This window comes from Eumetopias jubatus, unplaced genomic scaffold (genome assembly GCF_037043125.1).
Source record: "Eumetopias jubatus isolate StellerSeaLion01/CBP00866 unplaced genomic scaffold, mEumJub1_p1.0 scaffold_16, whole genome shotgun sequence".
Classification (NCBI taxonomy): Eukaryota; Metazoa; Chordata; class Mammalia; order Carnivora; family Otariidae; genus Eumetopias; species Eumetopias jubatus.
Window position 1 is genome coordinate 47,335,468 of NW_028274822.1, and position 26,555 is coordinate 47,362,022.

Below are 26,555 nucleotides of genomic sequence, written 5' to 3' on the forward strand. Positions count from 1 at the left end.
CCTTATTCATCCAACAAAAATGTACAAATTATTAGTATTGAAAGTCACCTGAATAAACATGGAGCTTGAGTAAAGGATATCACCTAGGAGACCTATAGCTTGAAAAAGTTTGAAATCAAAGGATTGAATTCTGATATTAAAAGACAAGTGGGAGAAAAGCCAGTGGACAGCACTGAGAAGCAGCAGCCAGAGAGGCAGGAAAAATCCAGAACAGCGGAGGCCATTGGGGACAATCGGGTCAAGAAGTTGAGGTAACAACTGAAATGTGTTCATTATTGGTCTTGTATGAAGGAAGTTCTGGAAGCATGACATAGGACGAAGCTAGATGGCAATGAGTAGCAGAGTAAATGGGAAGCAAGAAAGTAGAAATAATGAAGGTAGACTGATGTGGTTTCTATAGACAGTTATAATCTATGAATAATTACAGTTTTGCTCCTTTCTTTCAATTCCTACATCTCATTTATTTTTCATGTTCCTAATGTACTGGCCAGGGCCTTCAGGATAATGCCAAATAGAAGCTGAGATGGTGGGAATCCATCCTTGGTTTTGAAAAAAGCACACTTCTAACTTCCAACAACTCACTATTAAGAGTGATATTTAGTAAATATCATTTATCAGATTAATGAAGTTCTTTTTCATTCTTACATTGTTGAGTTTTTTTTTTTTAATGGAAGGGATTTTATCAAATTCTTTCTGCATTTAATAAGAGAATCATAAGGTTTTTCTTAAGGTGGCAAATTATATATTTTTTTAAATTATATTTTTAGACTTTTTCTAATGACAAGCCTTCTTTGTGTACCTGGGATAAACCTAATTTGGTCATTACATATTATCTTTAACATTCTCCTCGATTTGGTTTCGTCTGGATTTTAGCATCCATTTATGAGTGAAAATAGCTTGTAATTTCTTTTTTTGTTCTGTCCTCATCACGGTTTACTATCCAGGTTATACAGACTTCATAAGATGAGTTTGGGAGTATTCTCTCTTTTGCTGTTCCCTGGAAGAGCTTATATAAAATTATCTTTCTGAGATTTTTTTTTTAAACTATTAAGTAGACATATTTATAGTTATGGGACTATTTTAGTTTTCTATTTCTTTTTGGGTCAATTATGACAAGTTATCTAGTTCCAGGGATTTATCCTTTCCATTTAAGTTTCAAAATGTATTGTTTTTTATTGTCTTTTTAACTTATTTTGGATCTGTAATTAAATATTTTTTCCTAATGTTTTCCATTTTTTTCCTAATATTTATTTGGATATTTCCAATAAATTTCTCCTTAAAATCAGTCTCATTAAGGCTTTGATTGATTAATTTTCAGAGAACTCTCTTTAGCTGTGGTGTTGGATCTTTTTCTTTTAAACTAATTATTATGGTTACCTTTGAGTTTATTTTCCCTAGTATCTATACATTTATTATCCTCTGTCTCTTGGAAGTAGATGTTTTGTTCAGAATTTTTGGTCTTTTCCAGATTTCAGGTTGTATGTTTCATAATTCTAGTATTTTGTAATTTAGGGAATATATTCCTGCCAGCTTTACCCATTACTTGATTTTTAGACTTCAGCTTTCCAGACTGAGGACTGCTAACATATGTAGAGTACTGCCCTTCTAATACTAAAAACATGTAAAGCTTTTGCCAAGGTTTTAACTACTTGCAATTTTATTTTTCTCTTACCTGACTCTTCTTGTTTTCAGTGGTCGGCATTTCTATTTCCTTCCCGACTTGCTTCTCACCTTCACCGTCACAACTTCTTTTCTGCCTCTTGACAGTCTGCGTGGAAGAATGATCATCATTCCCTTGCCTTCTCCCTTTTTTCAACTGTCTTTCCAATTTTCCACCCGCTGCCCCCCATACTTGGAGGATTTTTCTGTGATCTTTTCAGTGTATTCCATCTTTCTCTTTCCTTCTCATAGCCTTGGCTCCAGCACCAAAGAGGAAAAAGCAGATAACCTGTATCTGATTTTCTTTAGATGCTCCAAGGTTCACCCTTATTTACTGCATGATCTTTGTTAGTCCTCGTGCAGTCTATCCGGTTGATGACGATGAAGTCAGGGCACTATGGGCAAGGCCTAGAAGAAAGCATAGATGGTAGAATATAGACCTGCTCTTATTTGGACTCCTGAGGCGCAGGCGCCAGTATTAGTGACCCTCTTGCTGTATGACTCCGGGTGGCTTATTCTAAGGTCTTGTATTCCTCCTCTGTAACACAGAATTATTAATACAGACCCCTTCCCTCTACTTCAGGAGTTGCTGTGAGACTTGATAAGAGACAGTCTTCCCATGCTTTGTTTTCAGAAAAATATCTTGAAAGGATTTTGTGCTCAATTCAGGGGCAGAGAAGTGGAGTGAAAGTGGTTTGTGGCATGGGGGGCTGGATCAAAGAAACCCTGATGGAAAGCAGTGGGTGTCCTAGGAATGAGAGGAAGCATACAAGTTGTGCTCAGTGGTTGAGATTCAGGGGAGGTGCCTGTCCTCTGGTAGATGGGAACTAGAGACATGGACATGTTGTTACCTGGTGGCTGGATACTATCCTGTAGTGACATCATTACTTAGTTATTATTTGCTATATGGGATATAACAGATACAAAGGATACTGCCTTTCTGAGCTTGTGTGAGAAATCACCCTTCACCTACAATAATGTTTCTACAAAGGAGATTTTGTTGTTGTTAATTAAAAATTAAGTTTCTGAACTCTGTAGTAAAATGTCTTACTTGGAGTAGAAATTATTTGGTTTTGAATATTTTTCTCATTTATTTTTGTTATTGTAGTTTTTGTTATGGATTAGTTGTTTAAAATCCCAGAATCCCTAGAATCAATCTTAGATTGTAAAGCATCTAGCAAAGATTTCACTGGGGCCTAGGGTAGATACATAAGGTGTATAAGACAGATATAAGTAAAAGCACCTCCTTCTTCACTAAGGCACCTTTATAAAATGCAATTTGAAATGGTGACATAATTGATCTGTTCACCTTTGTATTACAGATGAGGAAAGTAAGGCCTGGAGAGAGGGGCAGCTACTTCCCCAAGTTTATGTAGCTAAGTGGGAGCTACCCTTAGAGCTAAATCCAGTCAGGGATGAAGAACAACCCCACTGTATCACACACAGCCTGAATTAGGAAAATTTATGCATTAGAGAAGATAGTCCACCTTGTTTCAAAGCTGATGTGGCCATCTACTAGCTAATATCTCAATTTGACAAAAGGATACCAGCTTTAGAAATAAGCAGATGGCCAAGAATATTGCAATGTCTTCAGATTTTGCACAGAATACCTGTATTCCAGGCTCTCGGCAGGAAATGCTGTCTGTCTTTTTGTGAAAATTTTACTTGATGGGGGCGCGTGGGTGGCTCAGTTGTTAAGCATCTGCCTTCAGCTCAGGTCATGATCCCAGGGTCCTGGGATTGAGCCCCACGTTGGGCTCCCTGCTCAGTGGGAAGCCTGCTTCTCCCTCTCCCTCTCCCACCCCCACCCCCCCCCCGCTGTGTTCCCTCTCTCGCTGTCTGTCTCTCTGTTGAAAAATAAATAAAATCTTTAAAAAAAAAAAAATGTACTTGATGGAGGTCACATTTTTTTTGAAGATTTTATTTATTTGACAGAGACACAGTGAGAGAGGGAACACAAGCGGGGGGAGTGGGAGAGGGAGAGGAAGAAGCAGGCTTCCCACCTAGCAGAAAGCCTGATGTGGGGCTCGATCCCAGGACCCTGGGATCATGACCTGAGCCCAAAGGCAGACGCTTAATGACTGAGCCACCCAGGCACCCCTGGAGGTCACATTTTTAGAAGATACTGAATTCATCCATTCCTCTGGATAATCTATATTTTATCCTAAAATTACAATCTCAGAATGATGCAGCCTGGGCTATATTTTCTCGATTTTCTGAAAAATAGCCCTTGCTGAGTTGTAAATTGGAATTACACCCTCAATTTCTACTGAGGGGCATCTCAAAATGAAAATTAGCTTTAATGAAATTATTATTTTGCCCTTGAATACTCTTAATCCCATATACATTACCCTGAAAAAAGAAATTAGAGCTAAGAGCAAAGAGGGAGTTTGTTTTCCCTAAAGAACTGATAAATCTTTTTTTCCTTGTGGACAATTAAAAGGGCATAATTGTATTTCTCTTTCTGTTTTGGCTTGAGAGAATTCAGAGCCAGATTGGTGGCTCATCCACAGTATCTGTGTAGGCTCCATCACTTGTAGGTCCTACCCTACTACCCTATCAGTAATTGTGTATTTTCATAGCCTCCCAAGTTGAAAATCACTGGATTACAGCATTCTATTGTGAATTACCTAAATGTGGTTGTGTCCCAGGGTCCATTCAAGTATGATGATTGTATTTTAGGATTTTTCTGCAAGTAGTAAATACTAAGTAAATAGTTGTTACAATGTTAGAAATAGATTTGTGCTTTATACTGTGGTTTTACTTTATGTCGAGATGTATGCATTTTGTTATTGACTTTGTAATAGATAACTTCCAAGGATCCAAGTTAAAATATATGGTAAATGTTACAATTGGACCCTTTTTTTCATACTAATGCATATCAAACTCACTATGTATTTAGACCAATTGGAAAAAAAGGTTTTCCTTTTATTTGTGGTAAAATACAGAGCATACAATTTATCATTGCTGTTTATAAACGCATAGTTCAGTAGCACTAGGTACCTTTACAGTGTTGTGCAACCATCACCACCATCCGTCTCCAGAACTCTTTTCATTTCATAGTTTCAGCTCTTAGTTTTGTCTAAACTGAAACTCTTATGCCCATTAAACAATAATTCCTCATTCCCGTCTTCCCCCAGCCCTTGGCAACCGCCATTCTACTTGCTGTCTCCATGAATTCGACTACTTTAGGAACCTCCTACGGATGGAATTACTCAGTATCTGTCCTTTCGTGCCTGCTGTTCATCTCACCATAAAACCTTCAAGGTTCATCCGTCTTGTGTAGCAGGTGTACTAATTTCCTTCCTCTTTAAGGCCGAGTGACACGCCATTTTGTGTATATACACATTTTCCTTCCCCGTTCATCCATTGGTGTCGCGCTTGTGTTGATTCCACCTTTGATCTGTTGTGAAGAGTGTGGCTGTCAACAGGAGTGTACGGATTCCTTTCTGTGTCTCTACTTTCAGTTCCTGTGATTATGGACTCAAGTGGAATTTCTGGATCGTATGATAATTGTCTTTTTCAGTTTTTGAGGACTTGCCATACTGTTTTTTATAATGGCTATACCATTTACATTTCTGCCAAGAGTGCATAATGATATTAATTGTTCTACATCCTACCCAGCACTTGTTGTTTTCTCTTGCCATTGTTTTGATATAGTAGCCATCCTAACGGGTGTGAAGTGTGGAAAAAATGTTTTAATAAGTAGAGTTACTGTTTGATCCAAATGTCAACCCCACGGTTGACAGACTATCTCTTCTTACATTGTCCCATAATTGCCCTGCACAGCCATGATTTTCCTTTATTTTTCAAACCATTCAAAAGTTGCCCTGTTGAAGTGTGGTGGAGGGCACACACCCCTAAATCTCTCTGGTGTCCCCTCTTTTTTTTCCCCTCCAGTTAGTGAAAAAGCAGCTGCACAAAGCAAGGGTGATCCTTGGTTTCTGTGGATTTAAGACTTGGCTTAGGTCTAAATATCCATATTCTACCTTTATTATTTTTCTGTACTTTAGATAGCAGATGTTGCCTTGCCATTATAATTTTTTTTACATTCTTTAAAACAGACTTTTTTATTTTTTATTTTTTATTGTTAATCACCATACATTACATCATTCGTTTTGGACGTAGTGCCATTTTATTTTGAAAGATCATTGCTTAATAGAGAAGAATTTTATCTTGTCTATAGAGTCAGCATAGGAAAATGAAAATTAAGATATATTTGAATCACCACAGATAAAAATTATAAAACAAGGAAATTGATATACTTAAGAAAAGTCAAGCCTACCTTCACTTGTCTATGAGAACTAAAAAGTAAAATATCAAAACCAGAAAATGATTAACCTGAGCATCATTTGAACAGGGAATTTAACATACTCTGTAGGGAAATTATTTGATCTTTAGCCATGTTTAGGAGGACAAAATTTCTATAAACCTGGAAGTCAAGGGAAAAATTTAAAAAATAGAAAACTGGGGAAAATGTAACCACAAAATTATCAAAAGGATCTTAGGGGGTCATCGAATTTTCCTCCATTTGCAAGAATCCTCTCTTCAACTTCCTGCCCAGCTAGCCAGTCATTTTACCTGCTTGTGAACACTGTCAGCAATGGGGAGACAGGCAGTGTACTCCAGTCCTTATGAGCTTGGAGCCTGAGTCCCACAGACCCGGGTTTGAATACCAGCTCTGTCACTTAATGGTTACGTGATCCTAGGCAGATCATGTCATCTCAGTCTTGAGTTTCCTCATTGTTAATAAGACCTACCTCACAGGATTGTGGGAGGATTATTTGAGATAGTATGCCAAGTATTTATTGTGATTTTGACATATAGTAAACACACCTGGATGTTAGCTCCTGCTCTTCCTGCTGGTAATACTACTATTATACATGAATTTTCTCTTAGGACCACCTATCCCACTGCAGGAAAGCTAAGAATACTAGAAGGTTAAACCTTACATTAAGGTGAAGCTTTTTCCATTTTTCTTTTAATTCATGTCTGTACTTTACAACACCACAAACATGTATGTTCCGTCTCCTGTGACAATACCTCTGCTATTTGGAGCAAGCAGTAAGTTCTTCTTTTCTCCCAGGCGAAGCATCTCCAAGTTCCTTCAACTGTCAGGCCTTCCAGATCCTTCCTTTTCTTATTCTTCAACGATCTCTGTTTTTTTCCTAAAACTGTCATCCAGAAACAAAGCTAATATTCCACATGAAGTTTGAGTGTAGAGCATGGCATTTCTCACTTGGCTTTCCATCCTGCTGGAGGGAAAGAGTTTCCATTACTGTGGTAGCCTGCAGAGCCCCGTGGGAAGGGCCATGCTACCCTACCTCTCAGCCTCTCTTCTGCTTAATACTCACCCCCTCCCCCTGCCTCTGCCTCCGCCAACCTGCTTTGTTCTGAGGACAGCAGCCCTCTCCTGTCCCACAGACTTGGGAGCCTCTTCCTGCTCAGAACATTCACTGTTCCCCTTCCTGGAACACATTTCTCCCAGGTCCTTGCCTTGTTCTCTCCCTTACTTTTGTTAGCCTTTAATTCAGTTGGCACCTGATCACTGAGTTCTCTGCCCATCCTGTCTCCCAGGACTTTCTTTCCCCTTCCCAGGAAGCTTCATTTTTGCTTTCAGTGTTTTCCGCCATCTAACACACTAAACATTTTTACTTGTTTGTTTCCCCCCAGTAGACTGTAAGTTCTGTGAGTGCAGGGATTTTTGTCTATTTTGTTCATTGCTGGTCTTCTGCAGCCTGTAATGTCTGGTGTGGTGTAGGTGGTTAGTGAATATTTGTTGCCTGAAAGCATGACACTCCTTTGCTTAGAAGTTGTATCATACTGGGCTTGGAAAGGACACTTGGGCACCAGTTCACCATCCTGGGTCAATTTTTTAAAAATTTGAAAAAAGGGAAAAAAATTTAAAAGATTTTATTAGAGAGGGAAGGAGAGTGAGAGAGAGCTCGAGCAGGGAGAGGTAGATGGGGGGGGGGGGGAGAGGCAGACTTCCCCGCTGAACTGGGAGCCTGATGTGGCACTTGATTCCAGGACCCTGGCATCATGACCTGAGCCAAAGGCAGACACTTAAGCGACTGAGCCACCAAGGCGCCCCAGGGGAAAAAAATTTTTTTTAAACATTTTATTTATTTATTAGAGCGCAAGCATGAGTGGGGGTGGGGGGGGAGGGGCAGAGGGAGAGGGAGAAGCAGACTCCCTGCTGAGTGGGGAGCTGGACACAGGGCTTGATCCCAGGACCCTGAGATCATGACCTGAGCTGAAGGCAGATGCTTAGCCAGCTGAGACACCCAGGCACCCCTGGAAACAGAAAAATTTTTAAGTGCTCCCCTTGAAGGGAAAATAAGCCACATTCATTGTTTTAGGACTTTGGGGATTTTTAAATCATTTTGTTTGCTTCATCAATATTTTACATACAATTTTGTGTGCTCATAAGATTTTTATGTTCTGTAAAAACCAGAATGGGTTTCTAAAATAAAAATATCTGTTCTTTAAATCTTAACCCAAGTAGAGAGCTTAGATAAATTATCTTTCCAACTTAGAATGGCCAGAGTCCCAAACCAGGTAGGTGCTTGGTCTCTTCCATATGCCCTACAAAGATTGTTTTCTCTCTGTATCAGGACTTGAAAATTTGGAAAGCACTGCTTTAAGGTATTTAAAATGTTTTCTTCAGGTGGAGTTACAACCCACTGAATTGTGATTCTAGCATATTTTTAGTGTTTTGTTTGTGTTTTTGCCCTGAGTTGAGAACTATGAACACTTGGTAAAACAACAAAACATCAAAATTCTGTAAAAAGTTATTGTCTTTCTGGACTTAACAATGTTCCATATATACACGATATTTCCAGACCGAGCTGAAGGCATTAGAAAAAACAGAGTTGGACCTCAAGGTATAGCTGTATAGTGGAATGGTCAGCAGTAGCAGAAAGAGAGCTGCTTGTACTTGCAACTTACGTGAGTGATTCTGAAAAACACTATACTTAGTGAAAGAAGCCGGACACAAAAGAGTGTATTGTACATGATTCCATTTATTTGAAATCAAGAACAGACCAACCTAAAGCGTGGTGCTAGAAATCAGAGCAGTGGTTGCTGAGGCTGGGGTTGGGAGAACAGGAGACTGACTATAATGACAGGAGAATTGGGGGTGGGGGATGGGACTACAAATACTCTATATCTTTGTAATGGTGCTAATTACATGGGGTATATATTTGTGAAAATTCATTAGCTATACACTTAAAATAGATTTTACTGTAAATTTTAAAAAATCACTTAAAATGGATTTGGTGTTACTTCTATATATAACTTTTTGTTAATTTTCATCAACAGAACTCTCAACTACAGAAGACTTATGAATAACTTTTAAAGATAAGCTTTGTTTAGATTATGATTAAACTTCTCTGCTGTTAAAAAAATGATTATACTCTTGTGGCCTATCTTGAAAAAAGAAATTTATTTCGAGGATATATAAAATATATAAATCTGTGGTGAGTGATTATATAAGAGTAAGCTGTTTTTAGGTAGAAGCTTTGCAACCATAATGAGACAGGAGTGTGCTTAACAGAATCTCAGTTGGGATTTTCATACTAAATGCCTCAGAACGCCATGCATTCTGCACTGTTGGAAAGTACCTTTCAAACATTTTGTGTTTGATGCAATGCCAGTTTTTGCAAATTTGATGCAAACATCAGTTCTTGAGTAGACATATTTAAAGGTATTTTTCTAATTGTAAAGTTATGAGAGATATATGGAAGATACACAGGAGTATACAGAAAGCTATTTTCTGTTAAATATGGAGAGAAATATAAAAACCAGAGCCCAGCAAACCACTGGTAGGATTTTGGTATGTCTTAATTTATTTGTGTTTGCAAACACACAAATACAGTGTACATTACTGTTTAATATCTTATGTTGTTTTCAGTAATATCAGAATGAATATTTTTCTTTTTCAGACATATTCTTTGAAATGTTGTTGCATAAAAAATGAATTATTCTAACTCCCATTATCAGTATATGAGTGGTCTTTTCACTATGCCCTTACTCTTGCCAAATAGTATCGTTTTTACAGTTTTATTGAGGTATAACTGATGTACAGTAAACTGTGCATATTTAAAGTGTAACTTAGTTTTGATGTATGTTTACAGTAGTGAAACCGTCACCCCAATCAAGATAAAGAATACCTCCCACTTTCCTACCTACCCTGGTACACTGGCACTATTGATCAACTTTCTATCACTAGGGTTCGGTAGGCATTTTCTAGAATTTTACATAAATGGAATCATACAGTTCGTGCTTTTTTGGAGGCCTAAGAGGTTTGGCTTCTTTAACTCAGCATAATTATTCTGAGATTCATCCATGTTGCATGTATCAACAGTTTTTTTCCTTTTCATTGCTGAGTAGTTGTCCATTTCATGGTGTACAGTTTTTTTCACCTGTTGGCAGATGTACGGATTATTTCCAGATTTTGGCTGTTGCAAATAAAGCTATTTGTGTACCAGTGTCTTGTGGACATAATATTTCATTTAGGTAAATACCTAGGAATAAGTAGAATGGCCAGGTCATATGGGAAATGAATGAATGTGGGGCTTTTTATTTTTTTTTTTTAGTTTTACTTTTTTAAAAAAAATTGAAGTAGAATTCACAAAACATAAACGTAACTATTTTGAGGCTGTAATACAGTGGCGTTTAGTAAGTCACAGTGTTGTGCAACTGTTACCTCTACTTGCAAAACAATTTTCGTCACTTCAGAAGGGAACCTTGTACCCAGGAAGCCATCACTCCCCATCCCCTGAAAATGACTAATCTATATTTTGTCCCTATGGATTAGCCTGTTCGGAACATTTCATATACATGAATCATATGATATGTGAACTTTTGATGTCTGGCTTTTCACTTATATATTGTTTTCAATCTTCAGGCACATAGTAGCATGCATCAGTACTTTGTTCCTTTTTATAGCTGAAGAGTTTTCCATTGTGTATAGATAACACTTTATTCATTTGTTTATGGACATTTGGGTTTCCAGCTTTTGGCTATTGGGAATAGTGCTGCTTTGAACATTTTCGTACAGGTATTTGTTTGAACATGTGTCAGTTCTTTTGGGAATATACATTGGAACAAATTTCCTGGGTTATGTGGTAGGTCTAGGTTTAGCTTTTTGAGGAATCACCAAACTGTTTTCCACAGCATGTGCACCATTTTCTGTCCCCACCAGCAGTGCACAAGGCTTCATTTTTTCCACATCCTTGTCAACACTTATTATTTTCCTTTTCAAATTTTTTAAAAGATTTATTTATTTTAGGGAGCATGAGTGGGAGAGGGAGAGAGAAACTCAAGTAGATTCCATGCTGAGTGCAGAGCCTGATGTGGGGCTGGATCTCATGACAATGAAATCACCACCTGAGCCGAAACCAAGAGTTAGACACTCAACTGACTGCACCACCCAGGCCCCCCTTTTATTTTCCTTTTTAAAAAATAAAAATAAAAAAAGTAAACTCATCCTAGTGGGTGTAAAGTGGTATCTCACTATTGTAATGATTTGCATTCCCTAATGACTGAAGGTGTTGAGCATCTTTTTGTATACTTGTTGGCCATTTGTATGTTTAGAGAAATGTCTGTTCAAGTCGTTTGCCTATTTTTAAATCGGGTTGTCATTCTATTGCTAAGTTATAGGAATTCCTTATATAGTCTGGATACAAGTCCTTTATTGGATATATGGTTTACAAATACTATCTCCCAGTCTCTTGCTTGCCTTTCTCTTAACATTACCTTTTAAAAAGCAAAAGTTTTGATATTGGGTGCCTGGGTGGCTCAGATGGTTAAGCGTCTGCCTTCGGCTCAGGTCATGATCCCAGGGTCCTGGGATCAAGTCCTGCATCGGGCTCCCTGCTCAGTGGGGAAGCCTGCTTCTCCCTCTGCTTCTCTCTCTCTCTCTCTCTGTCTGTCTCTCATGAATAAATAAAATCTTTAAAAAGTTTTGATATTGATGATGTCCAAGTTTCATATATATATGAATATGTGTGTGTGTGTATATAAATATATATGGCTTTTGTGACCTATTTAAGAAATTTTTGCCAAGCTCATGGTTGCTAAGATTTTTCTCCCGTGTTTTCTTCCAGAAGTGTTCTAATTTTAGCTTTACATTTGGGTCTGTACATCCATTAAGAGATTTTGTTTTTATTCTCTTTTTGATATATTGAGAGAAACTAGAGTCCTAAATAAACAGAGATATCCCTGTTTGTATCAGAAGATTCAATATTGTTAAGATGTCTGGTCTCCCCAAATTGATTTATACAGTCAGTAAAGTAACCCCAGGCAGAATTCCAGCAGGGTTTTCTATTTCGTTTTATTTATTTATTTTTTTGGGTAGAAATTGACAAACTGATTCTAACATTTATATAGAAATGCAAAGGACCTATAGTAGCCAAACCAATTTTGAAAGAGAACGAAGGATTTAGACTACCCGATTTCAACACTTTCTATAAAGTTATAGTAATTGAGAAAATATGGTTTTGGTAAAAGAAGGACACACAGATCAATGCAACAGATTAGAGAGTCCAGAAATGATCCCACACATATCTGGTTAACTGATTTTTTTTTTCCTTTGGAAGAGGGCTAGCAGGAAAGGGCAGAGGGAGAGGGAGAGAGAGAATCTCAAGCAGACTCCCACTGAGCATGGAGTGACACAGGGCTCAGTCCCAGGACCCTGAGATCATGACCTGAGCCCAAGTCAAGAGTTGGACACCTAACCCACTGAGCCACCCAGGCACCCTATGTCATTAGTATTATCTTTAATCTGAAGTTCCTTTGCAGTGGTTTTTATGATACTGGATATATTTTGGGGGTTAATATAGTCTGTAAATCTTCATAATCAAGCTCATAATCTGTAGTATATCACAATATCTTGAAGTTACTGTACCTCCTGCACTTTACCCTTGGCCATGTGGCATGTGGACCATGTGAGGGCACAGTCATCAGTGTATATATCCTATATATGTATATCATATCTGTATATATAATTTGTCTTAATTTTTTTGACAGATATAAAAGACTTTCTAATATTTCATGGGTACACACACTTCATTTGGAGACTAACCAAAGGCAATAAGGAGCCACTGAAAAGCTTTGAGAAGTAATGCTGGATTAGCATTTTTAATATATGAGCTCGGTAGGCATGTGAAGTGTCTTTTTCTCAGACTATAATCTCTCCCTCGATTAACCAATCTCTTACTCTACTTTGTATCCCTAGCACTTACTTTGAAAGAGTAGTAGGTGTTCAGTAAATTTTTTTTTAAGATTTTACTTATTTGACAGAGAAAGAGTGCACAAGCAGGGGGTGTGGCAGCCAGAAGGAAAGGGAGAAGCAGGCTCCCCTGCAGAGCAGGGAGCCCAGTGTGGGGCTCAATCCCAGGACCCTGGGATCATGACCCAAGCCGAAGGCAGTCGCTTAACCAATTGAGCCACCCAGGCGCCCCCAATTTTTTTAACTAAATGGAAATTCTCCTAAGTCAGTAATTTTTTTTTTTTTTTTTTTTTTTAATTTGCCTTACTGGTTATGATGTTCGGGTATTTTTTTTTTTTTTTAAGATTTTATTTATTTATTTGACGGAGAGGGAGACACAGCAAGAGAGGGAACACAAGCAGAGAGAGTGGGAGAGGGAGAAGCAGGCCTCCCGCCGAGCAGGGAGCCCGACGCGGGGCTCGATCCCAGGACCCTGGGATGATGACCCGAGCCGAAGGCAGATGCTTAACGACTGAGCCACCCAGGTGCCCCCTAAGTCATTAATTCTTACCCAGGAGGCACATCAGAATGGTCTGTGGTGCTTTGGGGAAAAAAAAAAAATTACATGTATTAATGTTAGTATTAGCATTAAACAAACAAGAAACTCCAGGCCACCTAATACTAGCTTAAAGAAGTTAGAGATTCTTTTTCCACCTTAAAGAAGATAGGATGTGGGCAGTCTGGGCCTGGTATAGCAGTTTCCCATGTTAGGGGCTATTCCATATATCAAATTATGGTCATCAGGAAGGAGTAAAGGGCAAAAATAGGAGTGTGCCCTTCCTTTAAGGTGATCTGGTGAGTTCCTCACAATGTTTTCATTCTTCGTGGACAGAACTTAGTCATATGGCCCCAGCTGCCAGAAAGACTGAGAAATAATCTTTTAGCTGGAGGGCAATATAGCCAGCTAACAAATTGGGATTCTCCCACAGAGAGTAGGAGAAATTAGCAATTTCTGTAATGGTACACAAACCTTGTTCATTCTTGGAAGTCTTGATTCAGTAGGTCTGGGCTAAAACTGGGCCTACTAATTAAAAAAAAGAAAACCGAACAGATCCTATAGCTGATCTAGATATACTCTTCATGATAGAGAACCTTGGCTTTAAGCCACCTTTTGAACAGGACAGATCTACTCATTCTTGGAATGAGAAATCTATCTCCTGGAGGGCATGGATTCAGCCAAGTTTCTAATCTGCTTTATGAATGTGCCATTTTACAGTGATGTAATCCCTGACAGGGGTCCAAGTGATGGTTTTAACGAATATTTTGCTGTAGTCCAGGTCAGTCTGCTTTGCATGCCCCACCCCCATTTTCCTGGTCCACCAAACCGGTAAGCATTACCTTCCTGGACAAACACCCCCCCCCCTTTTCCCCAAAGTGAAACCCTCTGCTTCTAAGACTTATGATCATTTATTTCCATCAGCGATGTTACTGCCACACCATAGATTGGAAAGCTTATGGGATTTGAAGTTAAAAGATCTTGGTCCAGTTCTTATTCCTCTGATAACCTATGGCAAGGAGCTTAAACTTTATATAATCTTCAGTTTACACACACACATCCATACACACCCACCCATATATTCCTCATAGGGTTGTTCGGATTTAATGAACTAATAGTATGTAAATGTGCCTTTTAAACTGTGAAATGCTGTGCATATACTTTATCAGTAGTAGATATAAAATTAGCCCTGTGTACACAGAACCATCGTGTATACAAATGCTTATGAAATTGTCCTTTTTCTTTTTTCTTTTTTTTTCTTTCCCTAAATAAACTCATACTGAAGCTAAAATAATGAGATTTTTAGGACATTTCTGCTTAGGGTCCTGCACTTAAATTATTTCTTGGTAAACATTGAAATATAAATACTAGTTGAAGAGATCTTATCCAAATTATTTTTTTAAATGAATAAGAAGTCTTTTTAGCCACATGTTTACCATTTCTGGTGTTCTTCGTTCCTTTGTATAGATGAATATTTCCATCTGGTATCATTTTTCTTTTGCTTGAAGGACTTAAGTTTTTTTCTCATAGTGTAGGCCTGCTGATGATGGCTTCTTTCAGATTTTGAATGTCTCAACACATCTTCATCTTCAGTCAAAAAAATTATTTTGCATTGCTTCAGTGCCCCCCTCTACTTCTCTTGTTACTATGTAACTTAATGTTTATTCATTTAAAAATATTGTTTCAATACTTAGTTTTAAGCATGCTCCAAGAACCATTCTGAACAGTAGGGAATTCAATTATCAACAAATATTTTGATGGAGAATTAAAAAGACATGATTAAAAAAACTTCAAAAAATTCAGAATCTTTATTAAATAGGCTGATTTAGAATTGTACCATTTTTATCTAGCCAACACCAATTTATTACATTACATTGAAAGTTTAAAGTGTTTAATATATGCCATTACATGTGTCAATTTAGCATTTTTTGTACACATACCTGAAAACTTTTGAAACTTTTAATACATTATACCTTAAAGTAGAATATATATTGGAAATTGTGCATTGAAATGTGCATAGTGCTTTTAGGAATATAATCCTATAAGTGCTACTTCTGGAATATAAAATAAACATACTTGTGGAGACTTTAGATGCACCTTATGTAAGTGTTATAATCATCGTCAAATGATTCAACTTTGTAATTGGAAGAAAAAATTATTTATTAGCTCTTACTTGTACCAAATTATTTTAAATGCCAGAACCACTGAACAAGGCAGTAGAGTAAATATATATTGAATCTACTGTTGGTAGTATACGATGGAAGTAAATAGTTCTACGTTTATATTACATTATATATTACTAGTCTCATTGATTTTATTTCTCTGGGATATTATTTTTAAATCAATCTGACAAAAATAAATATTAAATATTCTGAGTTTATATTCTTCCAAGGATTGTTACCACCTTGCTTTTAAAAACCTCCCATTTATTTACCAAATATTTCTTCAGTGCCTACTTATTGGGCTCTGTCCTACACATAGGAGTAGCCAGTGACCCCCAAATTCCTCCTTGATTTAAATGTCTGAAGATATACTTGGAAGTAATTGACTTTAACAGATTATTAGCAGAAACTATTAGCAGTTTAACAAGCTCCATTGAGGTGGTTTTACTTAGCATATGTCAGTAAGTCAACAACCAAATACAGGCCCTCATCTTCTTTCTCAAGGCAGAGCCTAAGGGCAGAGAGGCACAGAGGTAATTCCCAATGGGATTCCCTTTTGTCTTGTCTTGAGCCAGGTTGAGGAAGATGGCAATGCCAGTAAGAAAGGGACCTTTTTTTTAATGGTGCCAAGAGCCAGTGACCATTGACTGTAAGCAACAGGAAAATGAACAGCTGCCCTGTTTTGGGTTGACCAGGTTAGTGTAAATGAGGCTTTGAAAGGCTTGGAAATGATCTCATTTTTAATCTCAGGACAGACTCTTTTATGTTGTGTATAACGTTAAGAGACTAGAGGCTTCTTAGATCACATGCTGGGATCTGTAAATTGATGACCTCTTTGTTTCTTATTCTCTATATTTCGCATATGCATGTTGAGACAAAAGCAGTTAGGAGAAAACTTTATTACCCATACCTACCCATCTAAATTTGTGCACATCTACATTTCTCTTCAAACTCCAGAACATCATTCCAGCAATTCTCTCCTGTCTCTCCCACGTCATTAATTGCCCCCTCTGTCTTGAATCTTTGATCAGTATAGAAACATGGCTTACAGGACACCACACACTCCTGGTTTTCCTTCTGCCTCTCTTCCTCTCTTTTTTTGTTTCCTTGTGCTGGTTCTTTCACATCTCCAGTCAGAAGATGGTATGTCTTTGGATTTCTTCCTATTTACACCTCACTTTCTCCCTTAATGATTCTTTCTACTCTTACAGTTTGTAATATATTTGCAAATGACTCCCAGAGTTCTGTCTCCAGCCTGGACCTCTTCCTTGAACACCTGATTTGATATCTGTCTGCTTGACACCTACACTTGGATGTCTGATAGCATTTCACACTTAACATATACGAAACGGAGTTCCTGATTGTCTCTGTTCCTTCTGCAGTCTTTCCCATTTTAGGTAACAGTGGCTCTATCTTTAGTTCTTAGGCCAAAACTGTGAAATCATCCTTGATTCCTTTTTTTTTACTTTTTTTTTTTTTTTTTTTTACTATCCCATACATAGGCAGTCTGTCAGCAAATCATTTAGGCCTTCCTACAAAGACAATTCAGAATCTCACTACTTAGGAACACCTTCATTGTTCTTACCCATCTCTTACCTGGACGGTTGCAGCAGCCTCTGAAGGGATCTTGTTGATTCTACTCTTGACTTCCCCCTGGTTCTCCACAAGGTCAGCCAGAGAGATCATATTCAGATGTAAATCAGATGATGTTACTCCTCCGTACGGAGCCCTCCACCAGTTTCCCCTCAAAATCAAAGCCAGAGTTCTTAAGGCCATCTGCAAGCTTTATACAGTCCTTCTTCCCCCACTACAACTGCCTTGCGCATCCTGCCTCCATCTCCGTAGTCTATCAGACAGATCTGCTTTGGTCATGGAGGCATAGTTGTTTTTGAAGAAGTGTCTTTTTTTAGTAGTAAAAAGGACTGAAGAAAAGGTCTTCAGGAACATAAGGAAATGCATTACACTTGTAAAGGCCGTTATGGGATAGCATAGAAGGGCATTAGAATCCGTGAAAACTTGAAAGCGTGTAAAGATGCTTTGTAAATCTGTAAAAGTAAGTATATACTCTGTAGTCGTGAGGATATATATTATTACACTTGATTATGCTTCAGACATGGGATCAAACCTTAATTTTCCTGAACCCTGGAGGTGAGGGGGTGATCAGCCTGGCTGTGGATTTAGAAGTAATTCTGACGGTCACAGACATTAAAAAAAAAAATGCCAAAAAAATTAATAACTGGAAACAGACATAAAAAAAAATGCCAGAAGTAACTCTGACGGTCATTCACACGAGAGCTCCATCCTCGTACACTGAAACAGTTAGGTGGTCTTCTAGGAGCAGAAGAGCCCTTACCAACCATAAAGGACCAGACCCACTTTAACAGCTATGTGACCATAGCAGGGAGTCATCTAAAGCACATATCTCTTAAAAAGTTTTGAAGTCAGTATAGTGTTGGTCCTATAGCCACAAAAATAATTGTCAATGTAATTCCTTACCTGAGAGATGAAATTAGAGGTTTTAAATTCAAGGTCTAGTATTTCACTGTTAAGCTAATATATTCTGTGTTGTTATAGGCATGCATCCAATAACAAGAGTAAGGCTAATGCTATTTAGCTGATGGGAGTGTGGCCAGTTGAAAGAGCTTGACTAGATTGATCAAGACCAGAATCTCACCTAACCTGTACTTGGATAATTGGACACAATATTCTGTGAATACTCATCACCTGCTCCCCACCTAGTGTGTTTTTGCCAGATTTAATTATTGTCTCTGCCCGACTTAACCTCTGTGGAACATGGGGAAATAGCAGGGTACTTTATAGAATGAGAGTAGATAAAATGTGTGTGCACTGACTAGCACGTAACTGTTTTTGAAACCCTTGATTCTTTAGCCAGCATCTGCTCACTGGGTGAAGAACACTTTGGAAGTGTTCACTGTGAATTTCCACCTGCCAGCATGAAATGGAATAAGATGTAAGATGATCATGTGGCTGTGGTTTGAGAAGACTAGTGGAAAGGCTTGTATATGCATGAATCTAAAGTGGTGCAGAGGTGGAGCATGTATATGTTTATTATTAAGAGTGTGATGGTTCAGTCCTTAAATTATTCCTAATAAGTTTGACATTTACGTTCACTTTGTTATATGTTGATTTTTGTTATGGGAAAGTTACAGGGCTGAGGGTATAAATTTTATATTTGAATTTTATATTTAATTTGAAAAATGTCACCCGTATTCTAGAAATGTTCTGTAATTATAAACACATATGTTGGGCTTCTGTGCTAATTTTTAAATGCCAGGTTGTCCCCTGGTGTTTCTGAAATACTGAGATTGTAGAGGATTTGTAATTACATTGTTCCAGTGATCTTTCTAAATGGCTAAAAGATATCAATGGCAGTTAAGTATGTTCTTAGATGCTTCTCTAAAGCAATAAAGAGCTCTTTACTGTAGTTTCTGTGATGTATATACCTATTCTTAGATACATCACTGTACATGATGAAAGAAATTGCCATTTTATGTGTAATTTTAGAGGAAGTGGGATCTTCAGTGCGGAAGATCCTGTTAGGCTTGAAACAAGGACAAGTGCAGTCAGGTCAATGAGATAGAAACAAGGTAAGAGCTAGAATAGTGGTGAGAGCCTCTTCTGCTTCCCACCCCTTTCACTCCTCTTAAGAACAAGTAAGAACACATGTCCAAAGTAGCAGAAATGAAGTGGTGCTTATTTTAGATGGATAAAGGATAAATTGGATTTTGAATAAGATTTTGTAGAGGGAACATGGTATTTGGGGGCCTTGATCATTTATTTTGCCACTATTCTAAAGTCTAGATGAATGTAGGTATAAAACTAATGTATTTGTGAACTAGAAGGGTTAATTTAGTTGATTCATATGTTGAAAGGTTCAGTATCAACAGTGCATTTGCATTTTGATATTTGAAAAGCTATAAAGATAAAGCTAAAGTGAGCTAGGTGGGCAGGGGTGAAGGAGCTTGGATCCTCCTGCAGTGGTATTTTTGGAATCTACATATATAACAGTGCTGTAAAGATCTTTTCCATTTGAAGAAAGGATGGTTTTGGACATTGTGCTCAACTTTGTAGTCCTTGTTTACAAATAAATGAGTTGTCTTACCCATGAGATGGAGAACAATTTGGGTTTTGTTTTGTTTTTTTAGTTGACTCCAGCCATAATAAGAGTACTCTCTCCTCTGGAGATAAAATATAGATTATAGGAATATTTACAAGTATTTTGCAATTTCTTAACTGTAATTATATGGTTTTTTTTTCAGTTTTGCATGTCTTTGCTGATTTACCATTCATTGCTATTCTTATTTCGTGATCACAGGTCTAGTAATAACCTCATTGCTGTAAGCATAAACACTAAGGTGCCTGAGGACTGGAACTATTCCCAAGATAATAAAGGTTTTACTCTCATTTATGAACGTAGCATTTCATTAAAGCTTTATTTTTAAGTTATGTCCAGGACTCTCAGTGTTGAACCTGGTGTGCGGTTCTCAGCAACTCAGGGCCACAAAGGACTCTGGAGTCAGAACTACAGGGAGGAGAAGGTGCCAGGGAGTGTCAGGAGGTGAAAGGGTAAGATTCAGCAGAGAAACTAATTTAAAGAGCAGCTGAGTTCTGTGGCTTCCAGGACCCATCAGAACTTCCACCTGGAGGAGGTTGTGGAGTCCCCATATCCAGAGCTTTCAAACTGTTGGAACAGTCCCCACTTCGGATGGGGGGGAGAGAAAGCCATAGTGCTCCTAACCAGTGTTAGCCAGCGCACCTTTTTAAAACATCTGTTTCCTGTGTTGGGGTTATTTTTGAGAAAGAGTCTGCTTCGCTAAAGTTAAAAAAAAAAAAAAGTTGAAGACTACTGGTAGAGGATTCCACCTTTGTCTAAAAATCTAATTTTTAGGTGAAGCAGCTAAAGAACACAAGACTTCTGAGATTGCACAGTGGGTAATGGTAGATCTCTTTTCTGGAAGTTGAGGGAGATTACAGAAAAGTTGTGATTCCTAGAGTTCTTATACCAAGACAGGTGAAACTGTCCGCACCAAATCTAGCACCTGCTATTTTGTAGGAGGGAGGGTCAGCTTGCTGAAATTTTAGGAGGTGTTCGTTAACTAAAGTTTGAGATGCTCTTGAATTAGGTGGGATGAATAGATCATTTCATTAAAAGATGAAAAACGAAACCAGTCTTTGCCTTGTTTATAATCTTTTTGTTGTTGTTGCTAGTGTACGAAATTCAAGGTAAAATATGGAACCGTAACCAAAATATGGAATTGAAAAATTGAAGTCAAATGTCATTGCCTGGCCACTCGTTTCCTTTCGCGTATCAGCTATTTTGGAAGTAAACTAGAGGATTATATCTTAGGCTTTAAAAAAAAAATTTTTTTTAATAAGGGAGAGTGCGAGCAGGGTGGGCGGCACAGAGGGGGAGAGAGAATCTTGAGCAGACTCCCCACTGAGTGCGAGCCCAACTCGGGGCTTGATCTCACCACCCTTAGATCGTGACCTGAGCCAAAATCAAAAGAGTCGGACACTTAACCGACTGAGCCACCCAGGTGGCCCAATTATATCTTAATGCTTTGATGTGGTACATGTTTTAATACTCAGAATGGTTTTAATTATTTTGTTCTAACTAACTTAATCTCATGATTAATGTTGAGAGATAACTGTTTTTAAAAAATTTTATGATTTCTGGATTGACTCATGTTCTTATACTAGAATCTTGATCCTTTGAGCCAAATTTGCTAGTCTTAATCTGTTTTCATTAGCTAGGGCTGTTGTAAGAAAAGGCCCCACAGGAAGAACAGAATTGGCTTAGTAAGTGTGCTCATTCATACATGCGTGTATATAACATGACTGTTTTCATTTCTGATGTTGCGTTTGAACTGGATCAAAAGCAGATAAATTTTATATCCTTCACGCATAAGTCTGTGGCTCCTGTCACTCTGAAGTCTTTTCTTTTATATCTGTTTTGTTCTAGGTGAGGAATTTTAAATTGGAGCAGGAGCAAGAAAAAAACAAAATTTTGTCAGAAGCACTGGAGACTCTGGCCACCGAGCATCATGAATTAGAACGGTCTCTGGCTGAAGGCTCACCACCTCGCAGCATCCTCAGTGAGGACGAGTTCTATGATGCGCTGTCAGGTAACTCTAGCATCCTGCCTTCTGTGTTGTTGGTGAATTGAATTGAAGCCCACCACCTAAATGTCTGCTGAGAGTAGATGCCACCTGCAGTGTCCTGGACCGAGCAGCTGAGAGGTAGCACTACCGCTCCCCAAATGATCTTTCATGTTGTGTTCTTGAGGCAGGAGCCTGAAAGTTGAAAATGGGTCTGCCTGCATTGATGGTGTCTGCTAGGCTAGAGAGGGAGTGCTGTTAAAACTCATGAATTTGATTTTTTTTCCTTTATTCAGTGACCATTAAATACCTCCTAGTTCCGGGTGCTATTACATGTCTAAGGATAGAGAAAGGGGACAGTTACTGTCATCAGAGAGTACTCTGTATCCTCAAGGATACAGATGAGTAACATGTGGTTACAGTACAGTATGCTGAGTGCCAAAGTAGAGGGAGACCATAGTGTGACTGGAGCAGAGAAAAGTGCTTAATTTTGCCTCAGAAATACATGCCAAAAAACTGACAAACTGGTGAGCATGGACTCCATTGTCTAAATTGGAATCCTGCCTGACATTAGCTGGCTGTGTGACCTTGGACAAGTTCTGTGACCTCTCAGGTTCTGTGTTGACACATATTTAAAATGGGGATAAGTATATCCATTTCAACAGGCTGAGTCAGGATTAAATGAGTTCCTATGCTTAAACTGTGTTTAGGACCGGGCCTGATGCATACTAGGTGCTCCAAAAATAGACGTATGTGGGGGAGCTAAATGACTTGGGAGGGGATGGCCCACTAAGTAGTTTTGACCTTTGAGAAATTTACTTCAGAGTTTTCGAGGTAGGTGTGGGTGGGGGGAGTGGCTGGAGATGAGTGAGGCTGAGAACAACTCTCTTATGTGAGGAAATCAAGTTCTTACAGAATAGATGGATGTACGCAGTTACTGGTCTTACATAACTTGACCATGGAGGCAAGAGACCCCGGTGAATAGGGAGTGAAAGGATCACATTCAAAGTAGGAGATTAAAGGAAGCACAGTGAGAGGTAATGGAACTGAGAACTAAAGAAGATCGGGTTGAGGAAATGAAAACAGTGTGATCATCTAAGTCAGGGAAAATGATTGTTTGGTGGGCTTTTGGAGAAGAGATGCGTTATATAAGATAAACAGAGCTAATAGGACCTTTATTGTGGGAAGTATGATATAATCAAAAGAATGGGAAAAGTAATTTTAATAGCCAGATTTTAGAATAGAGAGAAGATTATACTGATGATGATGTCACTTAGATAAGGCATTTGTGAAAGAGTGACTCACTGGGAAGAGAAAGTAAAGCTAGGATTTGAAAGCAGTGGGATGAGTGACAGGGCAAAGGAAGTATTTAACATGAGTGAGGGAGGTGGGGGGAAGGGGGGTGTGACATTGGAGGCTACAAACATTTTTTCACACCTGCCCTGTGCCAAGTCCAGTAGTGTTATCTTCTGTATTCCTTCCGTTTGGGGCATCCAAAAAGGAAGGTCACTAGAAGGATCATAGGATTAAATGCAAAGGGGTCTGAATATAAAAGAGCCCAGACACTTCAGCTCATCTTTTATGTTTTTTTTTTTTAATTTAATGTTCATTAAGAAAAATTGTTATAAATAATTCAATGTGAAAATACGTGCATTACCCAGTGAAGTTTTCCATTCATCCCTTATCCTAATTATGCACTCTTCCTTGGAAGTTCTTAGTGACAGCCTGATCCATTCTTTTTCGGGCCTTTTTAAAGCAGTCCCCCATACGTGTTTGTACGGCTTTGTTTTGTTGTGAGTCGGGAGTGGAAGTAGCTGTATGGTTGTTCCGGATCTGCATTTTCATGTAACAACATATCTTGGAAATCTTTCCCATCGGTAGTACAACTCTAGCTCATTCTTTCTATTCTTTTTATTAAAAAAGATTTTTTTAAATTTTTTTTACTTTATTATGTTAATTACCACACATTACATCATTAGTTTTTGATGTAGTGTTCCATGATTCATCTTTGGGCTCAGTCTTTTTAAAGGTTGTGTAAAAGTCTGGGATATGATTCACCACTATTTTCTTGATCATTCTCTTTTTGATAGACATTTAGCACCTACTGTCATCTTTCTGCTTCTCAGTCATATTTTAGCACTCAAAACACTCTCCAAAATCATCTCCTCTGGGAGGAAAAGATAAAAACTGTAGTCCCCAAGTAAGGACTGGCACATACATCACAGCTCAAGTGCCAATTCAGATTGGTTTGCAGTACTTGCTGCTTTATGGTTTGCTGTGTTGAGAAGGATCCTGAGGCTGAGTGCAAGTGTCTAGGTCAATCAGCGTGTTCTACCATGATTGTAGAAATGAAAGAGAGGGACAGGTGCCATGCCTTTGCTCCTTCCTGCCCTGAATGACTCACCTGAGTTGTGTTGTATTTGCCTGCACAGAGTTCCCTTTCTGTGGCCGCTCCTACTATTTCCTACTAGAAATCTTAAAAATCATTTGATGAAGTGTATAATTTCATTAAAGTTAAGAGTCCGATGCCCTGGGTTCAAGCCTTGGGCTGCTAATGACCTAGCCATATAATTCATTAAGATCATAAAAGCCATCATTTGGGAATGACTTCATCTTCTCACTACAATCTTTGCACATCAGCCTCCTTTCCTGCTTCCTTCTTCCTTTCTGTCACAAAAGAAGAAATGTCCTTCCTTAGTGAAAGCCATCCCCTCCTCATTTGTTCATGTACCCATGTCCTTGTACCCTCTCAAGAACTTCTGTTTGGTTCTTGTTCTTCCACCTTCCCTTTCAATACCACATCATTTTAAATACTAACTTAAAATTCCTGTACTAGTTTCCTGTTGCTACTATAGCAAATTACCATGAATGTGCTTGAACAGTGCAGATTTGTTTTCTTAGAGTCGGGGAGTTCAGAAGTCCCAAAGTCAAGGTCTTGGTTAGAACTTGGTTTAGAACCTTCAGAAGGTTCTGGGAGAGAATCTATTTCCTTTCCTTTTTTAGTTTTTAGAGACTACCTGCATCTATTGACTTGAGGCCGCATCCTCCATCCTCAAAGCCAGCAGTGTGACATCTTCCAGGCTCTCTCTCTCTCTGACTCTGACTTTTCTCCTTCACTTTTTCTCAAGGACCTTAGGGATTATAGGGGGCCCACCCAGGTAATCCAGGGTAACCTCCTCATCGCAAGGTCCTTAACTCAGTCACATCTGCAGAGTCCTCTTATCATGTCAGGTAATATATCCACAGGGTTCTGGAGGTTAGGACATGGACATGTTTGGGGGACCATTAGTCTGACCACCACACTTCCCAAATTTACATCTCTAACCCTGACCTCTTGTTAGAGACTTACGTACTCAGCTATCAGCTCGATAAATAAATGAATTTTTGATCTTTCTCCTAGATCCTCCTCCTCCTCTTCCTCCTGGAGTTTGCCTCATTTTGGTAAATGGCACCTCCTTCCTCTTCTAAAGCCAGAAACCTAGGAGCAGTTTGTGACATTGATGTGCCACATCCATGAAACCCAGCCCAAAGCTTGTCCATTCTATCTTAAAATCATACCTCAAAGCCATGTATGTTCTCTTACTATAGGGTTAAAAGGTAGGTGCTGGGGCTGGAGGTTGTTGATAAATTATGGCTCTACCAATTCCTATATCCTTTGGAAAGTTACTTCACTTTTCTGTGCCTCATTTCTTCATCTGCAAATGGGTCATGAGCTTACCGTGATAAATATTTATACTTAAAACAGCATCCGGCACACTGAGCTCTCATTATCACGTGGGCCATACCCACTCATGTCCAGCCTCTTAACTACCATGCTTCCAGCCTTGCCCTCCTGAAGTTCACTCTGTATACACCACCACAGTGACACTTTGTAGACAGTCCCCTCATTGCATTCCCCTGCCTAAAATCCTGCGGTGGCTTCTCACTGCACTGAGAATAAAAGTCAGACTCCTTAACAGGGCTTCAAGGCTCTTGACATCCACATTCTGCCTGTGCCCTCAAATCGGTCTTGTCCCCTTACTCCCTTGACTTACTGCAGTAGCCACCTCAGCCTTCCTCCAGCCCTGAAGCATGCTAGTGACAGCAGGCCACTAGATGTAGAGTTAAATAAGACCAAGAAAACATATGCGAACCTATACTTCATTCACAGCTTATTTTTAATTGCTGACTCATAGTAAAAGATAAACCCAAGCTAGTATTTGAAAGATGTAAAAATACTTTTAAAGATTCTCCTCTTAAAATATTGGTAAATTATTTTGACTAAATGTTTAATCTTCTTTTTTAAAGTTGCTTACAACTTCTGTTACTTCCTTTAAAATAACAGGATAATTTTATTTGTTTAGACTTAAAGGCCATGTGACTTCCTGTTTTCCCTTAGCTACTTTTCTCTTATGTCCCTTTAGGTTTTTGCAGTTAAGCAGGATCAATGAAAATCTAATACAGCGGGTGAGACAAGACCTTGATGCAAGCGTACAGTATAGACTAATTTTTCCAGCACTGTGGGATCGCCTGATCATTTTTACATTATTTTTCAAGTATGCTCAGTGACTAAAGATGTCATAAAATTGCGTGAAGCAGATAGATTTCTTATTCACAATTTGGTTGAATTCTGTTGTGTAACATGATTTAAAAGTAGCAACATCTAATTTTGTGTGTGTAAGTGTATGTATGTGTGTTTAAGAAAAGAAATGAAATGGTTATGCTGAGTGAAATTGCGGGTCTTACTATAAAGCGATCACTTCCTGGTACACTGGGGGCTGAGCCAGTCATGCACACTGAAGCAACAAGATACGAGGAGAAATTAAAGGGAAACTGGTTCTGTGGAAAAAACTGTTCTGCAAGCA

General features: G+C 38.6%; 1 protein-coding gene across 8 annotated transcripts in view; it reads left to right on the forward strand.

Annotated features, from left to right (window-relative positions):
* The window catches only part of OSBPL1A (oxysterol binding protein like 1A), a 230,944-nt gene that overhangs the window by 122,897 nt on the left and 81,492 nt on the right, over window positions 1–26,555 (forward strand). For all 8 annotated transcript variants that reach the window (XM_028098294.2, XM_088019584.1, XM_088019586.1 and 5 more), the window contains one exon: window positions 21,576–21,738. In XM_028098294.2, the coding sequence (XP_027954095.1) occupies window positions 21,576–21,738 (163 nt within the window). The remainder of the gene's footprint in view (window positions 1–21,575; window positions 21,739–26,555) is intronic.